This window comes from Symsagittifera roscoffensis, chromosome 10 (genome assembly GCF_963678635.1).
Source record: "Symsagittifera roscoffensis chromosome 10, txSymRosc1.1, whole genome shotgun sequence".
NCBI lineage: Eukaryota > Metazoa > Xenacoelomorpha > Acoela > Convolutidae > Symsagittifera > Symsagittifera roscoffensis.
Window position 1 is genome coordinate 40422589 of NC_087071.1, and position 21953 is coordinate 40444541.

A 21953-nucleotide genomic window follows, 5' to 3' on the forward strand; every position below is an offset into this window, starting at 1 on the left:
TGAGCTATCTTATTATTCTGACCTGCAGCTTGAAATAGAACAAGTTGGCAAATATTCGCACGAGTTTAGGTTCTCCTGACCTGTACTTTGGAATGCAAAAAATTTCAAATTTTTTGTTCAAAGCTGCTTCAATTTTATTCATTTTTATTTCGAGGCCAACCTGTACACTGGTTAGACGGTTTGCTCTGTACGTCACTGACAACCAGAATTCAAATATCTTACATTGTTTTTGGCAAGTTCAAAAAGGGAGATCGTTCTGTCGAATCCGTTTTCAAATCACGGCCTACGTTTTCAACATACGTTTTGGCCTCAACTTGTTAGCGCTAAAAACAATTCTCATACTTGAACTGAAAGTCTATAAACTTGCGCTTATTAAGATCTGATGATCTATCGGTCTAGCTAGAGTATTGAAAAGTAACCCGGCCTTTCGGAGCCGTTTCTAATCTAACCCATGAATTTTTTGTTATATAATAATTTACGTTTTGAAAAAAAAATGACAAACGGGTAGACCATTTTCGTCATTTTTCTTGTCTAACCTTGAACAATTTTGACCTCAAAAATAACTAGCCGGTAATGTGGGCTACAGTAAATGATTTGCAGTCAAAAATTTATATATCTTAACAAAGTTTCTTGGTCGTATTTGAAGTTGTTTATGCCGTTCAAACTAGCAATTAAATTTTTGTGTCACTATTTACTGCCAAATAAAGCTGTGGCACAATTTTTTGACTATTATGAAGTTTTTTGCCTTCAGAAGCATTGATACCGCAACTCTTTTAGAAGCCAGTTAGCCAGTGTGGCAATCAGATCTAACAGTAGTCCTTACATATTAGACCATTTGGTTCTCAGACGCCTGTGATTGCCCAGTGGTCCTCAGCAAAGTACGTGCAACCAGTTGGGCCCTTGGCTCTTTGTGAGACTTGTTGGGTCTCGGCGACATGTGTGCGACCAGACGGTCATCAAAGCTTCGCAAACTATCAGACTCAACCAATCCTACACAGTGCGCTACATTTTCATCATGACTCAAAGTCCACTAAGCTAAACTATTTTGAAATTACCTGTTTTTGACCGGAAGTACAATCGGGTACTATACACTTACCCGGGTCGAAATCCCGCTCAAAAACCGCTCAAGATATGAGCGGTTTGAGCGGTTTTCAGCAAGATTTGAGCGGTTTGAGCGGTTTTCCAGCAAGATTTGAGCGGTTTGGGCGTTTTTTTTAAACCGCTCTAACCGCTCAAATCTTGCTTAAAAAACCGCTCAAAAACCGCTCATTTCTTGCGGTGATTTTTGAATGGTTTTTCAAGCAAAATTTGAGCGGTTTTTAAGCGGTTTTTGAACGGTCTTACAAAGAAAACCGATTAAATCAATTCGAGATCCTTCACCTAATTTGAAGCAAGATTTGAGCGGTTTGAGCGGCTTTTTTAGACAATTACGCTCAAAATCTTGCTTCAAAATCAGCGGTCTGAGCGGTTTTTGAACGGTTTATTTAAAAAAACCGCTCAAAAACCGCGCAAGATTTGAACGGTTTTGAGTGTTTAATCTAAAAAAAACCGCTCAAAAACCGCTCAAACCGCTCATTTTGAAGCAAGATTTTGAGCGTAATTGTCTAAAAAAACCGCTCAAACCGCTCAAATCTTGCTTCAAATTAGGTTAAAAATCTCGACTCGGGATTACACTAAGTGTCTTTTTTTGTTTTTGTGGACAAAAGCTCAGCTTACAAGGGTCCTTAAAATCCGTATCGCTAGTGGCTTTCTGATATGGTTTCAAAATTACTGAAGCAAACCCTTGAATCTATAAATTTCTGAACCAAGAATTGAACACATGATTGTTTCCTTTTGAAGGCCAGTCTAATAGAAGAATGACCCAGGAGCAGAATAATTCCAACCGCCATGTGATTCAGTAGTGATACTGCGGATAACAAATATTTCACAAAACTTACAATCACGGTAAAGACTCAAAAAAGGCGGTTCAGTTCATTTTGCTGATTATAACTGATATAAATTATTTGTTTTTCAGCTGGTCGCGTTCTACTGTCAGTTTTTTTTTAATTTTCATACAAAATATAATGAAAAACAAACCAATTTTAGTCAGTAATTAACTGACCATTGAACAATTTTTGCACAGAAAATAAACGCCATGCTTTTCAAACAGAACTAGAATAGAATACAGAGCGTGGTATCTGTTAAAATAAAAGCTTAACTAAAAAATGATATTTACTTTTGTTCTCATGTTTGCGTCACTTTTTGATATCTTTCCATTGATTGATGCGAACGAAACACGAAATGGGGTGACCGAAGAAAGAATCTTATTCGAAAGACTTAACAACTCCCTGCCGAAATACTCCCCGCCTCAAGACATGCGTAACAAAACAGTTCATATTTACGTCGACCTGTATCAAATATCCGATGTTGACGAACGAGAGGGCGCTCTGACTGCGAAAATGTGGTTGTATTACTATTACTACTCAAATTCGGCCATGTGGAACAGTTCTGAATATAACGTTTCAGAACTATTTGTACCACCTGGAACTTTCTGGTCAGGTGATATCGGTTGGTTTCGTTTTTTTCCATCAATATTCCAATCCGCAGTTAAATAGCTTCAACCCATGAAATAATGTATGAAATATTAAAGAAACGTATGTAGCATACGTTTATGATAAGCACTTTTATCTCTAACAAGTTTCATGTTAAAGTATCCCGCGTCAACCCGGGTTTCATTTTGATTATTAAAAACTTTGATAAAAGTGACTCATAATAACAAAATTCGGTTTATGTTTTAGTGGCTCTGGATGCCCTTAAGGTCATACACGAAGCCTTTCATCGACAGTTTGTAAATGGTCAGCTTGGTTTGGTCGCGTTCTACTCCTCATTGGCCACGATTAAGTTTTCTTGTTCCTTTGATGTTGCAAATTTCCCTTTCGACCGACATGCTTGCAACATCAGATTCGGGCCGTGGGTCAGCGAAAAATTCGACTATACGTTTGGTTAGTTTTACTATTGGCTTTTTTTTCTAGTCCCGCCCTTTCAAAATACCGAATTTCATGTTTGTTTTATGTGTTATTACAGCTAAATGCGTGATGTTACGCTGTAAAGTATGCAGAACGAATATGTTCACAGTTGTCGATTTGTTCACCACGCCAAGTTTCATTGCAATATGACCACGTTAAAAAGGGGAGGGAACTGGAAAAGAGCCTTACTATTTTAGCTCTTATGGTATATATTGAGATACCTTTAGTTTTTTCATCACTCGCGGGTTTTGCGATACCGGTAACTATTCTCTGCTTGGCTAGTAAATTACAAACAACTGTGTTGAATGAAAAATCAAGTTCAACACAGAGCTGTGTATAGAGACTCTGTACACGGTCAGCTCAGAAAAATTACCAAAAAACGCACATGCTATTTCTAATCAAATGCGCAAAAGCATTTTTTCGAAATGTAACTCGGGTCGAGGTCTCAGACTCATGTCCATACTTTCGCGACCGAAATTAGGCATTTCCAGTCTTTCGCGGCCGCAACTTGACATTTCCAGACTTAGGCGACCACAATGATCCGTCGCGACTTTCGCGACCGAAACGGAGATGGCGCGAACAACTTATTGCAACCCAGTTTTAGTAAATCAAGACTTTCACGACCAAGATTTGCCACTTCCAGACTTTCACTACCAAGGCGGAGACGGCGTGACCAACGCAGCTCATGAAAAGGCGCGACCGGCGCGACCAACTTGGAGACGGCGCGACCAAAAAAATCTCTCGCTGTTTTTGTGACCCAGTTCGAAACTGCGCGCTTTCGCGTTTCGCGATCAAGCAACCAAGAACGGCCATTTCTAGACTTTCGCGACCAAGGTGGAGACAGCACGACTTTCCAGACTAAGGCGGAGAAGGACACGAACCAGAAAACGTTCATCCCACTTTTCGCGACCGAAGTGGGAGCGAATTTTGAGATCAGGGTGGAGACGGCGCGGCTTTCCAGATTAATGTGGAGACGACGCAACCAAGAAAAAATTCCTTTCAACCTATGCGACCGAGAGGGATACGGCGCGACTTTTGCGACCAGGATGGAGACGGCGCGACTCTCCAGACCAAGGCGGAGAAAAACTTTTTTTGCATGTAATGTTGCCCAAGTCGAGGTCGTGCCTTTAGTGGATTGATTGGGCCATGAAAGTCTAAACGAGGAAACCACGACCTGGACTAGGGTGATCTTTGCCACAGTGGATGTTGTTTAGTTTTTCTTTTTTTTTCAAAGGACCTGATGTGGGTTTTCTCAGAGAAACTGCGGATCTACAGTACTACAGGGAACACGATGAGTGGCAATTGCAGAGACCCGTTAACTTTTACTTCACAGAAAGGAACTTCAAAGATATGGTGAGGACCCTGGTCGACACACAACTCGATCCTCACACATTTTGCTATTCTCAAACTTAAGGGCACATTTCTCAGTAGCAATTTAGCCCCCCCCCCCTAATTTCTCAAACTAGAGTCCGGCAATATTGAGAAGGAGGAATGTGAGGAGGAGGGTTATAAGGGTTCAATGAGTCTAGCGATTCGTTGATCCTTTGGGCATCAGAGCGAGGAGCTGAGAGTAATTCTCGCCTCTAGTTCAGAGTTAGAAAAAAATTTCAAAAGAAACTCTGGTAATTTGGAAATGTTAGTTAATTTAAAAACAAAAATCCTTGAAAAATTCTACATTCGCCTGCTAATTCAGATTCGAACTAATATTTCTTGCGACCTCGTTAAAAGTAATTGCAAAATGTCCTAATAGCTGCGGAAAAAATAGCATTCTCCGGATTTTCACGCTAGATTTATACGCTGGATTTTTACATCCTTGCCCTATTAAAAATTGTTAAAGTGAAAGTTTTGCATATTGGGATCAAGAGTTATAATTTGCCAAAAAATTATTTGGCAAATTACCGCAGTGAGATTCCCTGAATACTAATCGATTATAATGAATTTTCAAGGTCTTGATGTCGTTTCACTGTATATACTCTAGTTTAGCTAATAATTACGTAACCATTCTAATAGTTCACTTAGATATGGAATGCTCTCTTCACTTTTTAATGTTCTAACTTTAGATTAATTCACTTTTAATTTTTTAACCTTTTTATTGTATAAAGTAGACTTAGCTGCAACAAAGTAACATTTTATCATGGCGCAGTCAAATAGCGTCTATCTAATGTGAGAGAAATACCTCCTTTTTGCCAGAACCATACGGTGGACCCACCTATACCTTGGGAAGATTGGAGTGGTCTCTTCCACATGGCAATCATCGCGAAAGAAAAATTAGACATCGAGCATCTACTGAATTCATCGGAAAGACATCATCCCCATCCACCAACTCGAGAAAATCCGACGGAAAAGGAATCGGAAAACCAAAGAAAAGCTAGGATAGAAAGAAACATTCAAGATAAAAAGACGGTACGACGATGAGGAAGCGGTATCTATTAAATCAGAAACTAAGAAATTTAACGGAATGAGAATAGAGGACGCCGACAAGAAAAAACCTTCTATCCTGTACTTAGCCCTAGGAAACGAGGGAGAGCGAATCTTCAGACAAAAGTTTCCAAAGGTAAAATTACTCCAAATTTCATTCAAAGAGTTTTGGGCACACAGCAACCGCTTTTGTCAGGAGAACAAACGTCTCATTCGAAAGGCACAAGTTGTTAAAAAGGAAACGACGAGACAGAGAGTCACTTGAAAATTTTTGGTGAGCCTAAGCCGAAATGGCTAAAAAGTGTGTTATAACCGCCGGAGAGGACAAATCATAAATCTTCAGGGACATCTTCATAAATAACATGAAAAATTCAGATATGCAACGAAAAGTCCTGAACAAAACCTTAACACAGTGGGAAGCACTCAGTGTCACCCTATGTGGAACTTTAAATCTTTTTAAAATAACAAGTAATTTTAAATTCAACAGATCATCCGTACACAAACCCCACAATCATTTTAACGTCAAAAGAGAACCTACCCTGAATATTGAACGGAGCAACTTCTGTTTTAAATATGGCGGGACCTCTTCAAAAGGAAATCTGGCTGTTTGTCCAGCGAAGGTCACAACTTGTACATCCCGTAAATATAAACGCCATTTCATCAGACTCTCGTCGTTCAAGTAAATCTCGTCGTAAAAATGTAAATACTCAAATAAGGCAGATTTTAATCCGTCGGATCATCCGGATGTAATTATGGACCATGTAAATAGAGACTGTTGTGGCGTGAGTAACGCATGGTCAGATTGTGGACAGAGTGAAAATGACGATTATTCTGTATTAAATGTAACTACAATTTTCGACGACAATGGAAAAGAACTTAAGAAACTTTTGAATTTTGGCCTCGGGAAAGAAAACCAAGTAATTTTAAACATACAAGCGGACTCTGCAAACCCGGTCTGCTTTCTCAAGAAGAACTTTCTTCACGAATTGAAATTACGGGATCCATACCTAAAAAATTATCCAATGGATAAAGCAAGCAAAGACTTGTACTGCGGGTTCACGGACAAAGCCATCAACATCTCTGGCAAATTGATACTACCAATCTTTTTACGACGACTATCATTTCGTTTTGACAGAAGGGCATGAGAGAAACATACTTGGAAATGACAACCTGCCCAATGTGGTGATAGAAGTATCACAGAAGTACTTTCCACATTTTCAGACAAATAAGATGTGTAAGTCAATAAGATTTATTTCGACCGAAGAAAAATAAAGGGAAATTACTAAAATCGCTGAGAATTTTAAAAATCGGATTGGGAAAAAAAAATCAGATAAAAATCACTCATTTTCACGAACCGCTAAAGCCAATACAATTGAAGGCAGACGCGTTCCTCTCCACTTACTTGATTCAGTTAAAACGGAAAATATTTGACTGAAAAAAGAGGACACATTAAGAAGCTAGAAAATTGCGATGGTGACCGTTTTATCAGCCCAAATGTCATTACGTAAAAACAAGACAAATCGATCAAGTTTTATTCAGATTCAAAATTTATTAACAAACAGATCTACAAAAATAAATACCAAATACCGAATATTCACGAAATTGTAGATAAAGTAGCAGCACAAATTTCAAATGATTCCGTTGGAGCAGTTTGGTTTACTAGCTTGGATTTGAAAACTCGCCTTAAGCAACAATCTGTGAGCCAACTCGCCTTAGACAAATTTACTAGTAACCAGTGTAATTTCAATATAGTGGGCGGCGATATTACGGGTACCTATCAGTTTTTAACTGGTTTTTATGGGTTATGCGATACGCCTAACGAATTTCAAAAAGTCATGAACTCAACGGTAGGTACGATCCCTTTTACAAACTGTAATTTGGATGACCACAAAAACATTGTTTTTAAAATATTATCAAGTTAAGATGATTACAATTTTGCCGTTAAATGGTCAAAAGGCAAATTGTTTCAAAAAAATAGAATGGTTGGGATTTAAAATCTCAAACACTGGAATTGTTCCGTTATTCAACAAAACGATTGCAATAAAGGACTAACCCATCTCAAAAAATATGAAGGAATTGCGATCATTCTTCGGGTCTATAAACCAAAATAATAAATTCGTGCCCAATCTAGCATCCATGGGAAACCCGTTACGCCCTTTGTTAATTACGAAATCTATCTTTCATGGGTTTTTTGATATACAAATCTTTTGACAAAGTAACAAAGGAGATTATCAATCTTACAAAAAATACACATAACGTAACAACAGCATAAAAACGGACGCATCACATAACGGTTTAGGAGCCTCCCTAGAACAACTCCATGGGAATGATGAAAAACGATTTCATTTGCTTCTCGGTTTCTTAACCCACATTAAACAACTATTCTACCAGTGATTTAGATCTTTTGGGAATAGGCTGGGCCTTAGAACTTAATAAAAATTACCTTTATGGACAGACTGCGAATTAATTACAGATCATAAAGCCCTACTTTCCGCCCTATCAGCAAACTACGGAAATAAAACATATCACAGCAGACTAGCAAGATGGGTGGATCGCATACTACCGTTTAATTTTACAATTGAACACCTTGCAGAAACATACATGGGATTCACTGATTTAATTTCAAGAATTCCGTCTGGAAAAGCTCTACCCCCATCACATTATGACCAAGAGTTTGTAGTCGCTAAAATAGATAAAAACAAGAAAGCCTTTAATCCTTTGATAATCAAAGAAAGACATGCTCTGTTATTGGTTCAAATCTGGAAAATTCCGGTTACACAAGATCTAATTACCTTTTACCTTCCGTACTAAAGCTCATTAATTCGACTTTCCCAATTCGCTCATCAAATCCTAATCGAACCAAACTTTGTACACCAAAATGTTTTCCTTCGGATTGTTCAAACACTAACTCTTCTATTTCTAATTCCGCATTTTTTTAGTTTTTAATTGTTAATTGTAGCATAATCAATTCAGCTTTAGATAGAAAAATTGTAAATAAAGTTAAAATTTAAGAAAATAGTAAAAAGGTAAATAATCCGTCCAATTCCGGTATTCAAGTTCCCCTCGAACTTCTGTTGTTATCTGACCACTTAAAACTTGTAAATAAATACCGAGAAAATTTAAAGTTGTCCAATTGTCCTTTGGATTTGAATACGTTATTCAATGCTAAGTTAGTAGTTCTCCTAACTGAAGACGACCCATTGTTGAGCCCCATCGTGAAGGCATTTCAAAACAAAGTTGAAACGATTAACTCACCTTAGTTCAACCACTTTGTACGGGACTTACATGAATCCGACGGATTACTATGCATGGATGGTAAATTAGTTATCCCTTTTACCTTGAGAAATGCAATGATGAAAACTCTCCATGAAACATATCCCGGTCATTTTGGAATGAAATATTTGGCCCAATACATCTGGTGGCCCCATTTTAACAGACATATCTATTTTCACGGCATAAATTGCTCAGAATTTACAAAGATGGGTAAGAATTTAAAAAGCATAGTTCCTAATTCACAAATTGGTGAACTTCCCCCATTACTGGAACCCAACGAAGATTTTTTCAAGATTACTGATTTCTTCACGGCATACCTTGCTCAACTAGAGTAGACCACACATCCTGTTTTACAAGCTAGAATTTTAGTTTTTTTTCACGATTCGAACAATATCAAATTAATATTTTGTACAGTAGGAGATCATCGCTCCAACGGATTAGTTGAGAAACTTGTAAATACTGTAAAATTTAAATGGTTGGCTATGTCTCAAGAAGCCCAAAAAAGCACATTACAAGACGCTGTCTCAAAAATCATCTGGAACCTTCGGTCTTCTTGCCAATCAAAAATCAAATGCTCTCCATTCGCAATACTTTTTAATAGAAAACCAAACAGTATTTGGAAACAATTGGTTTCTGGTAAACCATCCAATGAAATTTTAGACGAAGGAAAATCGACACTTTCTAAAGAAAGAGAAAAGGATTGGAACGCAGACGACAGATTTGAGGATGGATACAAGGATACGTTGATCCCCAAGAAGAACCAGACAACTGTAGAGAAGGGATACAAATTGGACTACCTGTTCGCCTCAAAACCCTCCTCGTCTAGAGTTCCCATTCAAAGTCCATTTAAAGGTAAAATCCTTCGGAAAACGAGCGAGAGCATCAATGGAAAACCGTTTCATAAAGAGTTAAAACAAAAAATCATAAACACCTCTAGTACGACCGTAGAGTTAACCGAAGGAAAAATAATCAGAAAATCGGATATCGCCATTACCCGATCAAACTCTTCAAAAATCCGATGTTTTAAAAGCAACATATCATTTCCTTACTTTTCTAAACATAAGGTTGAACTAGGTCAGAAACGCGAGAAACTCTGGAAACAAAACATTCCATAAAAACAGCAACCGAAGACCAGGAAAAAAATAGACTTCAGATCGTCAGACAATAACACCAGGATGCGAGTGTCGAGAACTTCTACGAACTCTTCTTGAAGACAACCTCCACGATCTAAGATTTCGACTTTGTTACCAGGTTACCTTGCTTCTGACGAGTCTATGGTTATTCCCTCGGATACTTCCGATATAAGCGATTGGGAATGGATAGCTGGAAACTTGCCGTGTAGAGACGTAATTAGGGAGAAAGTTATTTCCAATTCCGTAATTGGCTAAAAACAAGATAACAACACTGATAACTCTCCTGAAGCAAATGATAACATTAAGGTTGAGATTTTAGAAGATAACCAATACGACGAGCTAATATTATCGCAGTGCGAATCAGCATCATTGCGGCGGAATCTACTACCACCAATCAAGAAAGGGACTCGAAGAATAACCCAACAACACCACTAAACGAGGACTTTCCAGTGAACTTCCCAATTTACGAGATAGTGGACTCATCTTAACTCACCTAGAATCTCCTTCGGACATTGTGACTATTCAACCAGACACTTCTCGAACAGATCTTCATTTATATTCGTCGACGGACGAATCCTTAAGATTTTCTGTGGACAATTTCGACGACAACGCGGATCTTGACAGCGAACTATTCAATAATGAACTCGAAAACTTCATAAACTGCTACAGAAATTCTTAAACTAAAAACTAATCATTGTATTTCACCTATCTGGTGCTGTATGTTTTTTGATTTCAGTACAATACGTTTTGGATTGTTAAGCGCCTAGGACATCATTAATATTCCTTCGGATCAGTTGATACACTTCATCTTATTGTTTGGCTATTTTTAAAATTCATTAGTAATGCTTTATACGCTAGCACAATTAATTAAATTTGGACTCAGTTACATTCCAACGAAATTAACTTCGTAATTTTTCTGATTTCCAATTCGACCACCTACTTTAACATCCGGCGGCTGTTGGTTAGTTATTTTAATCCAGTAGTTAATTTCATATCATTTACGTCCTCTTAATTAAACACACTCGATAATTTTTATCTCTAATTTAGTACATTCATGGTGCTTAAAATTTCATTTTGTGTCCCAAAGCGGTGAAAAAGTGCAGTTAGTTAGTTAATTAAATATTTTTTCAATTCAAATTTTTCCTGCTTAGAGGAATGATGTGGTTGCACTTTGAATACTCTAGTTTAGCTAATGATTAACCATTCTAACACGTCGTTTAGATATGACCTTCACTCTTTCATTCACTCCGGCGGAGAGAATGCTCTCTTCACTTTTAATGTTTTAACTTTAGATTAATTCGCTTTTATTCTTTTATTCTTTTAATTGTATAAAGTAGAATTAGCTGCCTCAAAGTAACATTTATCAGGTCTGTTTCCATGAAACACCAAAAAATGGATCATAATGGATGATAATGGATTATAAGGGATTTTAATTATAACTTGTTCGTGATATATTACAATAGGTGGTAATTTTAAGGTAAATAGCTGGATCGCTTTTTGTTATACTTCGCACAGTATATAAAATTTATTTCAAAAGCCATATTTTTGTCAAAGGAAGTGAAAAATTTGAGTGTAAACTTTTTATCTGGAAGAGTAATATGTTTACAAAAACTATCGTAGCAGCATGTACAATTGATTGAAAATGAAATGATTTATTATGCATAATAGTTCTGAAATGTAATTTATGCACTATACGAAAAATTACCACCTATTGTAACATATCACCAACTTGTTTTATGCAAGAGTCTAGGTTTTCAAAAAAAATTGTATTTTTTCAAAATTTGAAAATTGTAATCATTAAACTGAGATTCACATTTGGCTTGTAATTTTTTGTTATTTTGTTATTTCTTACGATTTATTTTCATTATTTTCTTATTTGGGCTATCGCTACCCCTCGCCCACTAACCACACATGTATGTCTACCAATCTTACTTCCTCCACTATATCCACCCTTTACACACCAGGTTACTTGGGACGGTTGGGTATGTGGAGGGGGAGGGAGAAGGGGGAGAGGGGGGCTTAGATGTTTTGAGGATAAATGGTTGGGGGATGCGGGGTAAACATTGGGGTATTTCACACGGAAGGATGTTGAAAGTGTGCTGGATATTGTTTTGCAAAAGCTAAGTAGATTTGAGTAGGTTTAAAAACTCAGTAGGCTGTAAGAATTGTAGAAACCTGCAAATTTTGCAGAGAATTTGGAAACACGTTAGACAGAGGTTATAATCCATTTTTATCCCCTAATATCAATTTAATTTCTTTGAAACCAATGGATTATAATCGCTTATGCGGTCGCAAAGTATAATTATAATCGATTATAATGGCAACATTCTTGACCACGAAAATCAAATTTAATCGACTTTTATCCATGGAACCTCATTGCGGGAGCCTGAATGAAAAGGAGAGCCACTCCATTCATTCAAAACTTGGTACGATAGTTGAAACAATAGTTCAACTCGAACCAAATATTAAATTGAAAAAAACGTTTTTATGTCTAGTTGACCACGGTCTCTGATGAAAAAAGATGCCCAGCAGACTTTTTTCAGTAGTTCATTTTACTTCTTTTTGTAATTGATTCAGATGTCCCAGCTGATTTAATATAAAAATTAGTTCAAGAACTCAAGAACTAAAAAATCAAATTCTTGGACCATCTGTCTACTTTGGCTAATTAGCATCTTTTTAGGGTATTTTGTAATATCATAATATTTTAATAATAAAATTTCACAAATAGCGTGAAGTTCCCTTTTGCTTCTTTGTTAGTTGGTACATTTTAAAAAAGTAAGCGTTTTGATTTTTAGAATATAGTTCACTTTTAATTTGCGCTTTTTGTTCTATCGGTTGTTCTATAAAAGTTGACGGGGTTTTTCTGAATATACTGATACTTTATATGTTTGCATAAATTACAAAAAATAATTAAAGCTGGAAACATTGAATCGAAAAATTGAAGTTCTTTTCCTTCTAATGGGAATTGATTCTTATGCATCAATTTTGGTTAAGAAATGTTTATTTCAGAAATACCAGAGCTGCGTATTTTTTCGATGAAAAATATTAGTCAAAAAAACTAAATTACTGTAGGCAAACCATGTGATCTTATCTTGTATTTTTAAAAATCACGTCTGTCCAATTTGTTATTATAGACTGAATTACTGTGTTTTTTTCTATATTTTAGTGTTTTTCCAAAATATCAAAATTCAATTAGACATATTGCTCAACTTTTTTGGAATGGGTTGATCTAGGTGAAGCATAGTTTTTGTGAAAGTTTTATGAAACAAATTTTATTGATTCCCAAGGAAATGTGATTAGAAAAACGATAGCTAGTTATTGTGCAAGTAGCACAGAATGTTCCGAGAAAAGTCTTAAATTTTTCTTCTTCAAATTAGTGTCGTGTTGTGTGATAAAAAGATCTGAACGAAAAATATAAATTAGGCGAATGCAACAGTCATAGTCAAATAGGCGAGTTAGAAAATAGTTAATGTAGAAAAATGGCTAGAAAAACGAAATAAAAATTGTAATAACAATTTTAAAAATTTTTCAGATATTTTCTATTTTTATTGCAGAAATTTTTTGATTGCTAAAATGGCTTTAAAAAACTCGAAAAGAATTAAGACTCAGGTTTTACGTCTCAAATTAATCTTAAGCAAGCTATTTTATTTCTGCACGCTCACCTTAAAAGCTCAAATTTAGACCAAAAATCAAAAGTATCTAACCAGTTTTCACAACACCGAAAATTTTTTAAAACTTTTTTCTGTCGTTAAAAGTTGTTCAATTGGTTTTAATATTATATGAAACTCGACCCAATCCAATGACTACTTGTGATAGCTGCTTTTGCGTGGAAAAGAAAAACGTAAAAAACAAGGATAATAGATTACTGTGCTTTTTTTTGAGAAATTTGACTAGAAAAGCAAAAATAGAAATAAATAAAAAGATTTCAACTTTTGAAAAAAAACTTTGCACAAAATTCAAATATTTCGAAGTTTTTGGTTCCCAGAATGGAACTACAAAACTCCAAGAAATCATTTCAAAATTTCAATTTTCTTCTATTGAATCTGTTGTAAGCCTGCTCGCTTGCTTTTTTCGCTCGAATTAGGACGAAAAATTAAAAATTTTAAGAATGTTTTAATCAAAACTGGGAATTTTTTGAGAATTTTTTTAATGTGGTTCAAGTTACGACTAGAAGGGCTATATTATGATATATCACTAAACCCAGTCCGAACATTCAATGTGGTTCCTGATTCTTTTTAAAAAAACTGAAACACACCGCAATACAAAGTTCCTGCCCATTTTTAATGGTCGGAACAATTAACACAACCGAATACAAAGTTCCTTTAAGTTTAAGTTTTTTAAATTTTTGGAATAAAAAATGGGGTGCTACTGTTATTTTTTTCAAACAATTCTACTTGCCACACTTTTTTTGGAAAGAAAATAAAATTCCAAGTTTGAGTTCAGCTCATGAATCAATCAATCAGTTTTTCTCTCGAATTCATAATTTTAGGACACGCTATTGTAACTGAAATAATCATCATGAAAAGATCTTTGTGATGAAGCTTAATATAGTTTCTTGCGAATAAAATATCGGTCAGACTGTACTTTGAATTCAATTTTTTCAAAAAAAAGTCGCTCTATGAACTAATTCGGGCTGAACATATGTAGGAAAGCGAATTTTTTCGACCTAGTCTTCGATGCCTTTATAATTTATAAAATATTTTTAGAGGTTCGAGCAAATGACAGTGGAGATCAAAATCAACCGACGGCATTTGTTTTATTTTGTGATTTTCATGCTGCCCAATATTCTCTTATACATTCTGTCGGCTCTCGTGTTTTTCATCCCAATCGAGTCGGGCGAGAAGATATCTTTTTCAATCACTATTCTGCTGGCCTTTGTCGTTTCATTTGGAACTATTGCTGATCTTCTGCCAGCCAGCTCTCTGAATTTCCCAATCATCGCTTCCCTACTGGGCGCTGCTGTCACTCAAATGACCCTGGACACAATCTTAGTTGCAATTGGTGAGTCTGAGGCGCTGAATGAGTTTCTTAAATAAGAAAGAAATTTTTCTCCAAAATTAATCAAATTTTACACAATTAGCATCAGTATTGATGTTATTTAATTTGACAGTGTATAGGTGGTATATGATATTTTGCTCATTTTTGCTAAAATTTCAAAAACTAAAAACGTTTTCAAGTATTCAATTGACGAAACTCCAAAAACTAGCAGAAGATTGAAACTTTCGGGAGCCGTTTTTCGGAAAACTTGGTCGAGCTTTCTTGGCCGGGCAAATTGAAAAAAAAACTGGGCCCTCTCAAAATACTTACTCTTATGATACTTAAAATCTCTGTTTAACTTTAAAGTTTCTGCATTGCAGCTCATTTAAAAAAAAATTAGCCTCAAATATGAGGCGTCTGTTTCTGATATTCTGCCAGCCAGCTCTCTGAGCTTCTCAATCATCGCTTCCCTGTTGGGAGCTGCTGTCACTCAAATGACCACACTGTCCAAAACAAACTAAACAAAAAGTTTGCTTTAGTTGTCAACATTCACTATATCGGTGGGCGGTTCAAGATGGGTATCAAGTTGCGTCGTTTTATTTCATGTAGAGGCACATTTATCTTTGGATTGAAACCATGCCCTATCGAAAAAGCGTTTCCGAGTACTGAGCAAGACAGAAAAACAAACAGCAGAGTTCCAAATTTGGATACGCAGGATGGAGCTGAAGGCTCAAACTTGGACACTGAATGTCTTGAAACTTCAGGCCAGCCCTCCACCGACGATTTTCAAAGAAACCTGGATGATAAGAAAACCAACTTTAAAGTTTTGGCCAGATCAGCTGACGAAATGACCCCAGGAAACTACGCAGATGATGAACATGATATGACATTTTTGTGGCAATATTTAGCCACAATTATGGACCGGTTTTTCTTGTATGTCCATATCATAGTATCCATTGTCATTTTTGCTGTGTTCAACTCATGCTTGTAAATATCTGTGAATATTTTGATTGCCTCAAAGAGATTAGTTATTGATGGATTTAGCTTTAACATAACTTCTTTCATCTAACTTCGGTTGCGTAAACTATAAGATGGTATGCACTAATAACATAATAGCTCGAATTCAGTTTTTGATTGTTTCTCAAATTATGAAAATTCGAATAAAAAAATTAGAAAATATCAAAAGTATAGATAAACCTGATCAAAAGCAGACGTTTTTTTTACAAGAAGAACAGAATGCTCCGACCACATACGGGCTTCAAAAAAGCTCTGAAAGTTCTTGTTTTTACTAGTTGTTAGGAGTTATTAGTTTTCAACGTTTTATACAATCACTCTCTCTTTATCACTGAGGTGTGAATAGATCCAATAATGAAGCTTCGAATGTTCATTGAACAAAGAAGACAATTAATAAAACTTGAAATAATCCGCAGAGCAACATTTTCAAATCTGTTTTTGGTGACGATTTCTTCAAAGAAAAAAAAAGAACAATAAGAAGTCGATATTTTAATCGATTCTGTTTTGATTGCTAGCTAAGCTAATCAAATATTTATTGTTTTTGATTGGCTTCCTCATTAAATCAACCGATCTTCTCTTTCCGTTAACTTTTTTTAATATCGTATCAGACTGCTCATTATTAACTGGTGGTTTTTTTGAAACAAGAAAAGACATCCCGCACTCTGTAAAAGGGAAAACACTCGATTGTATCATAATTATAATTGTACTTTTAGTAAAATTATAATTAATTGTAAGCGCCAATTTTAGATATTTAAACGATTTATAATCCATTATAATGATATGCTTTTTGGTGATATTTTAATAAATTATAATCAATTATGATTGATTAAAATTTTCCCGAAAGCCTCTCATGATCTCTTATAATCAATTATAATTTATTATAATGCCTTTTTCTATCAAAAGTTTATTTCACAAAAAAAATTATTAGGTATTTTTATTTAGCAATTCTGCAAGAAAACGCAATAAAAATCAAATTTAACTTAAGTTTAAGCTATACAAAGCACACAAAACAAAATAAAAATCAAACGAAATGAGGCGATGAAGTTTGTTGAATAACCAACTGAAAATCATTTTAAAAAATGAAAGCAAAATGAAGCGATGACGCTTGATTTATGATGGATTTTAGTCCATTATAAAAGCTTAAATTTCAACAAATTTTGAGAATTTTTTTTCGAAAAGTAATCGATTTAGAACAAAACTAAAGAAAAAAGAATGAAGCGATAACGCTTGTTGAGTAATGATAGATTATAGTCCATTATAATGGATTAGAATTGGATAAATTTTGATAATTTCTGATAATTAATCGATTTTAATCGATTGTAGGCGACTATGATGATTTTTTTTACATTATAATCCATTTTTAATCGATTATTACCAATTCTTTTTGAAATTTTTGAATACTGACAAAAAAATCCAATATCATCTGTTATTATCTCTTTACTGAGTGCGGGATCTGATAGACATCATACTATGTGATCGTACGCACTTACTCAAAAATTAGAATGTCAACTTGGCATTGAGCGGCCATCATCTACTTAAGCGGCCAGTGTCTACGGCCATGACTTATAATTTATAATGGATTATAATTCAATAATTTTTGAGAATTGTTTTTCGATTATTCGATTTTCAAAAACAAAACATTATAAAAACAAAATGAAGCGATGACGCTTGTTGAACAATGATGGATTCTAGTCCATTATAATGGATTATGATTCGAAAAAATTTGAAACTTTTTTTTGAAAAATAATCGATTATAACCGGTTATAAGCGATTATATAGATTTTTCAACATTAGGATCGATTTTTAATCGATTATTGTCAATTTTTTTTGAATTTTATGGATACTGACAACAAAAATCCATTATAATCTATATTTATCTCTTTCTACTGAGTGCGGTATCTGATAGAGAGCATATTCTGTGATCGAACGCACGTACTCAAAAATTAGAAAAACAATTTGGCATTTAGCGGCCATAATCTTCTTGAGAGACTGCGCGTTTCGAAAAACCAAGAAAAAACCGAATGTTTCGATCACTCTGATTTAAGAAAAATTTCAAGCATGAGTTTTTTTCAATATTTTTCCGACCTATTTTGACTTATTTCATAAAAAAGCAAAATAACTTTGTAAGTAATTACAACGATTGCCTGTATAGCTTATTTTTTGTATAACGTTTATGATGCAAGAATCAAATTTGGAGGTCAGTCGCTAACACTAATCTGTTTTAGATAAAAATCAGACACTGAGAATTTTTTTTGAAGTTTTTGTGGAATCAAGGTTGAAAGAGGGTAAAACTATTGCCACACGCGGTCCCCGCGAGATCCCTTCGCCATAGTCCCTTACATCCACGAGTTTTGTAATAGAAAAAAAAATACCATGGAAGCAGAAATGAATTTTTGACGGAAGATTTGAAATATTTTTATTTACCTTGATATTTATCAGTGTAAAGTACTTAGAACTATTCAATCTTGATCCATCACTAAAATTTATGATAAAATGTAAAGCTGAAACCATTCATAATTTCAGCCAGAAAAACTAAAATTCAACTTCGAAATCATTTGCCTTATTCTCTCCTTGAACCTCGCAAGAAAACCAGTATATATTAGATATATTGAGACTAGGAAATAAAAGAGTAAGATTATTATGGTCACTCCGATGGAGATCGCTACCATAATTCAAGGTCATAGACGACATGTTAAAATGAGTAAATTATTAAAAATAATTAGACAAGCACATCACGTCCCTTAACTGGGAAAAATTATAACAATACAACAAATAAATGCATTTGATCCTTTTCTGCAGAAGATCTACACGTTACAATTTAATCCAACTGTTCCATGTTACAGTTTAAGAGGCTTACAAGTTAAAGTCTACAAGTTAGAGTTTAATAAGGTTATCTGATGGAGTGGGGTCTGGGTATCGTTATAATATAAATTCGAGTAGTAATGACTATGATCCTTTTCTACCTCTGGCCGAGAACGAAGGTTAATTATATTGGACAGTAAACCATAATTAAATCTCTAAGATGGTTAAGGATAACGATTGAAAATTGTCAAATTTTTCCCACACTGTTTGCGAAATATTTCGGTAAACATAAAGTTTGGGAAAATGAGGTTGAGAGACTTATGGAGGTGAATTGCAACAACTGACTGATATCAAATTGATGTTAAAATGTGAAAAGTGCCATTTTGTTTGTGGTACATGAAAAATACTATTTTGACTGGGCTGACTATCAAACCGACGGATGAAAATTTGTGCCAAGGCTCGAAGGTAGCGCCTGATCTGGTTTTATTTAAACAGTTCAAAATTCGATTAATGACTGTACAAAAAATGACACTTAAAAATTTAGATGCTTAAATACATACTGCATGAAGTTTTAATTTCGAGTTTGGGAAAAAAATTTTACAGGTAACTGTCGACTTTTCTGATGAGATTCGAATTGATGTCAAATCTTTGCTACCTTCCATTTATGAGGGTGACAAAGAGATACTTCTTCTTCAGTCAAATTTTTTGCTCCGGTATCACTTCCATTGGAGCGTTTAAAAAAGATGAAGCAGTCCGGTTGGTTGTCTGCGGAACAAGTATTCCTTTTCTGCGACGTGATCACTAGTGGTGTCTTCACTGAGCGTAAATGGATAAACTGCGCTCTCCCTTCTTTGTTCGCCTACAATATGTTTAAAAAACTTTTCAAAGTAGAATTTTGGAGATCTAACCTTTCGTCTAGGTCTTGTTGAAATACGATTTTTACCCTCATATGAGTCGGCTTTTTCGTATAGAGGGTTGTTTGAGGTGTCTAAAAGAGTCATCGTCTATTTCTTAGACTAAGTATTGTTTAGCACTTGTGTTCGCTGGTGGTTGTTGAACCGGTTGAGTGTCGTAAAAATCAACTACTAAGGGGATTGAATTTTATTCTAAGATCGCAATTTAGGACTGTTTGAGGTTTGAGCGGGAAGGAGGCTATCGGGAGTTCTGTTGATGGTCCCTGTGAGTCCCAATCTAAATGTACATGTTACAATTGAATAGGCTTATCTGATGGAGTGGGCTCTGGGTATTGATATGCATTCGAGTTGTAGTAATCACTAATAAGGTTTTTTCTGCGCAGATCCCATCTAAGGAAACCACCTGCGGTCCATTCTCAATCACCAAGGTCTGAAATATCAAAAGCTTTCTTTTCGATCGTTGCGGTTGGAATCTCGTATCTTCAGTTTTGGTTTTGAAGATTTCGTCAATTTTTTTTGAGCCCGTTTTAGTTTTGGCCATGTTGTCTGAAAAAGGGATTGCGACCTCTTATTGTGTCCTCGGGCCCATTTCCTGTCGTGTTTCGCTACGTCAGAAATTCTCTGGAGTTTCTCGCTTGCTAACTTCATTTTAGTGTTTTAGGATTGCATAGTTGCCTCGCGCAGTGGTCGGTAGTCCTTCGATTTAAAACCTTTCTAAAAATTTTACCTTTCTAGAATGGGTTCCAAAGGAGTAGTCTGGTTGTCTTCGAGTTGTATTTCGTCGTTTGCACTTTCTGAGGGAATTATGGACTTGATTCGGAGTCGTAGCCTTCTTCGTCGAGTTGACTATTTTATTCTCCAAAGGAGTGTACAGATAACCGTTGTCCCCTCTGTAATCTACCGCATAGTTGTGTGCCCTATTCTTTAACATGATCAACTTCACGTTTCCTAGACCCAATATTTTTTTGGGTGACTATGTTTTTCCAGAGAACTTTTGGCTTTCTATTGAAGTGCTTTTCGAAAGGAGTTTCGATTGTATCGTATTCCGCAGGTTGCATACACAAAGGATTTTCAAAACGCAATCGATTAGTGACGGTTTTGATGTTTCTGATGACATCAAAAATAATTTCGTTTTAACAGTGGGTACAAACTTTTCTACTTATGAGTTAGAACGATAATCGGTTACTGTACAAAAATTAACATTGATATCTTCGAAATTAAAGATTGATTTAAAATTGGTTTCAGTAAAACGTTAGTGCTGATCGCGCGAATTGAATTTGGAATTCCATGTAGATGAAGATAATTTTAAGCAAAATTGCAATATTTTTAGCAGAAGTTTTTGAAGCTACTTTCCTAGATAGAAATTTTTAATATCGATCTATACATAAAGGAATATATTTTCAGGAGCCCAAAAATGAGTCCAGAGGACTCGCTAAGTCTAAGAAGTTTTCTAGGTTGACAAATTTCAAATCCTGGAGATTCACGGTATTTTTTTTGCTCCGGAAAATTTCTCGGAAAACATTGTTTCGAGGAGTGAATAGATCTAAATATGAAGCTTCGAATGTTCATTGAACAAAGAAGACAATTAATAAAATTTAGCATATTACGCAGGGCATACTTTTCAAATCTGTGTTTGGTGACGATTTCTTCAAACAAAAGAAAAGAACGACAAAAATCAATTTTTTTCGATTCTGTTTTGATTGCTGGCTAAGCTTAATTAATATTTATTGTTTTCGATTGGCTTCCTCATTAAATCAGCCGATCTTCTCTTTCCGTTAATTTTTTAAACAAGAAAAGACCACGCGCACTCTGTAAAAAGGAATAAAAGTCGATTGTAATATAAATATAATTCTACTTTTAGTAAAATTATAAATAATTTTAAGCGCCAATTTTAGATGCTTAAACAATTTATAATCCATTATAATGATATCTTTTTGGTGATATTTTAATAATTTTTAATCAATTATGATTGATTATAATTTTCCGAAAATTTCTCATGATCTCTTGTAAACTATTATAATTTTTATAACGCCTTTTTCTATCAAAAATTTATTTTACAAAAAAGTTTATAATGTATTATGATTTAGGAATTCTGCAAGAAAACACAAAAAAAATCAAACTTAAATTAAGTTTAAGCTTTAAAAAGCACACAAAACAAAACAAAAAAAACGAAATGAGGCGATGAAGTTTGATGAATAACAAACTGAAAACCACAAAAAAAATGAAAACAAAATTAAGCGATGACGCTTGTTGAACAATGATGGATTATAGTCCGTTATAACGGATTATAATTCAATAAATTTTACCAATTCTTTTCGAAAATCAATCGATTGAGAACAAAACTAAATGAAAACAAAATGATGCGATAGCGCTTGTTGAATAATGATGGGTTATAGTCCATTATAACGAATCATAAT

General features: G+C 35.0%; 1 protein-coding gene across 1 annotated transcript; it reads left to right on the top strand.

Moving 5' to 3' along the window:
- The first annotated feature begins 2111 nt into the window (after window positions 1-2111).
- Window positions 2112-15837, top strand: LOC134855406 (neuronal acetylcholine receptor subunit alpha-9-like). Its single transcript, XM_063871917.1, has 5 exons — window positions 2112-2547; window positions 2778-2981; window positions 4240-4358; window positions 14536-14830; window positions 15346-15837. Exons 1-5 carry the CDS (start codon window positions 2205-2207, stop codon window positions 15795-15797), a joined length of 1413 nt encoding a protein of 470 aa, XP_063727987.1. The 5' UTR covers window positions 2112-2204; the 3' UTR covers window positions 15798-15837.
- Window positions 15838-21953: the final 6116 nt, after the last annotated feature.

Bases quoted from the DNA above. Each gene is read 5' to 3' on its own strand.
- LOC134855406 (XM_063871917.1), top strand. From the start codon at position 2,205: ATGATATTTACTTTTGTTCTCATGTTTGCGTCACTTTTTGATATCTTT. The intron at 2,982-4,239 runs GTTAGTTTTACT...TTTTTTTCAAAG, and splicing joins AAAATTCGACTATACGTTTG to GACCTGATGTGGGTTTTCTC. The intron at 14,831-15,345 runs GTGAGTCTGAGG...AGTTTGCTTTAG, and splicing joins CACAATCTTAGTTGCAATTG to TTGTCAACATTCACTATATC.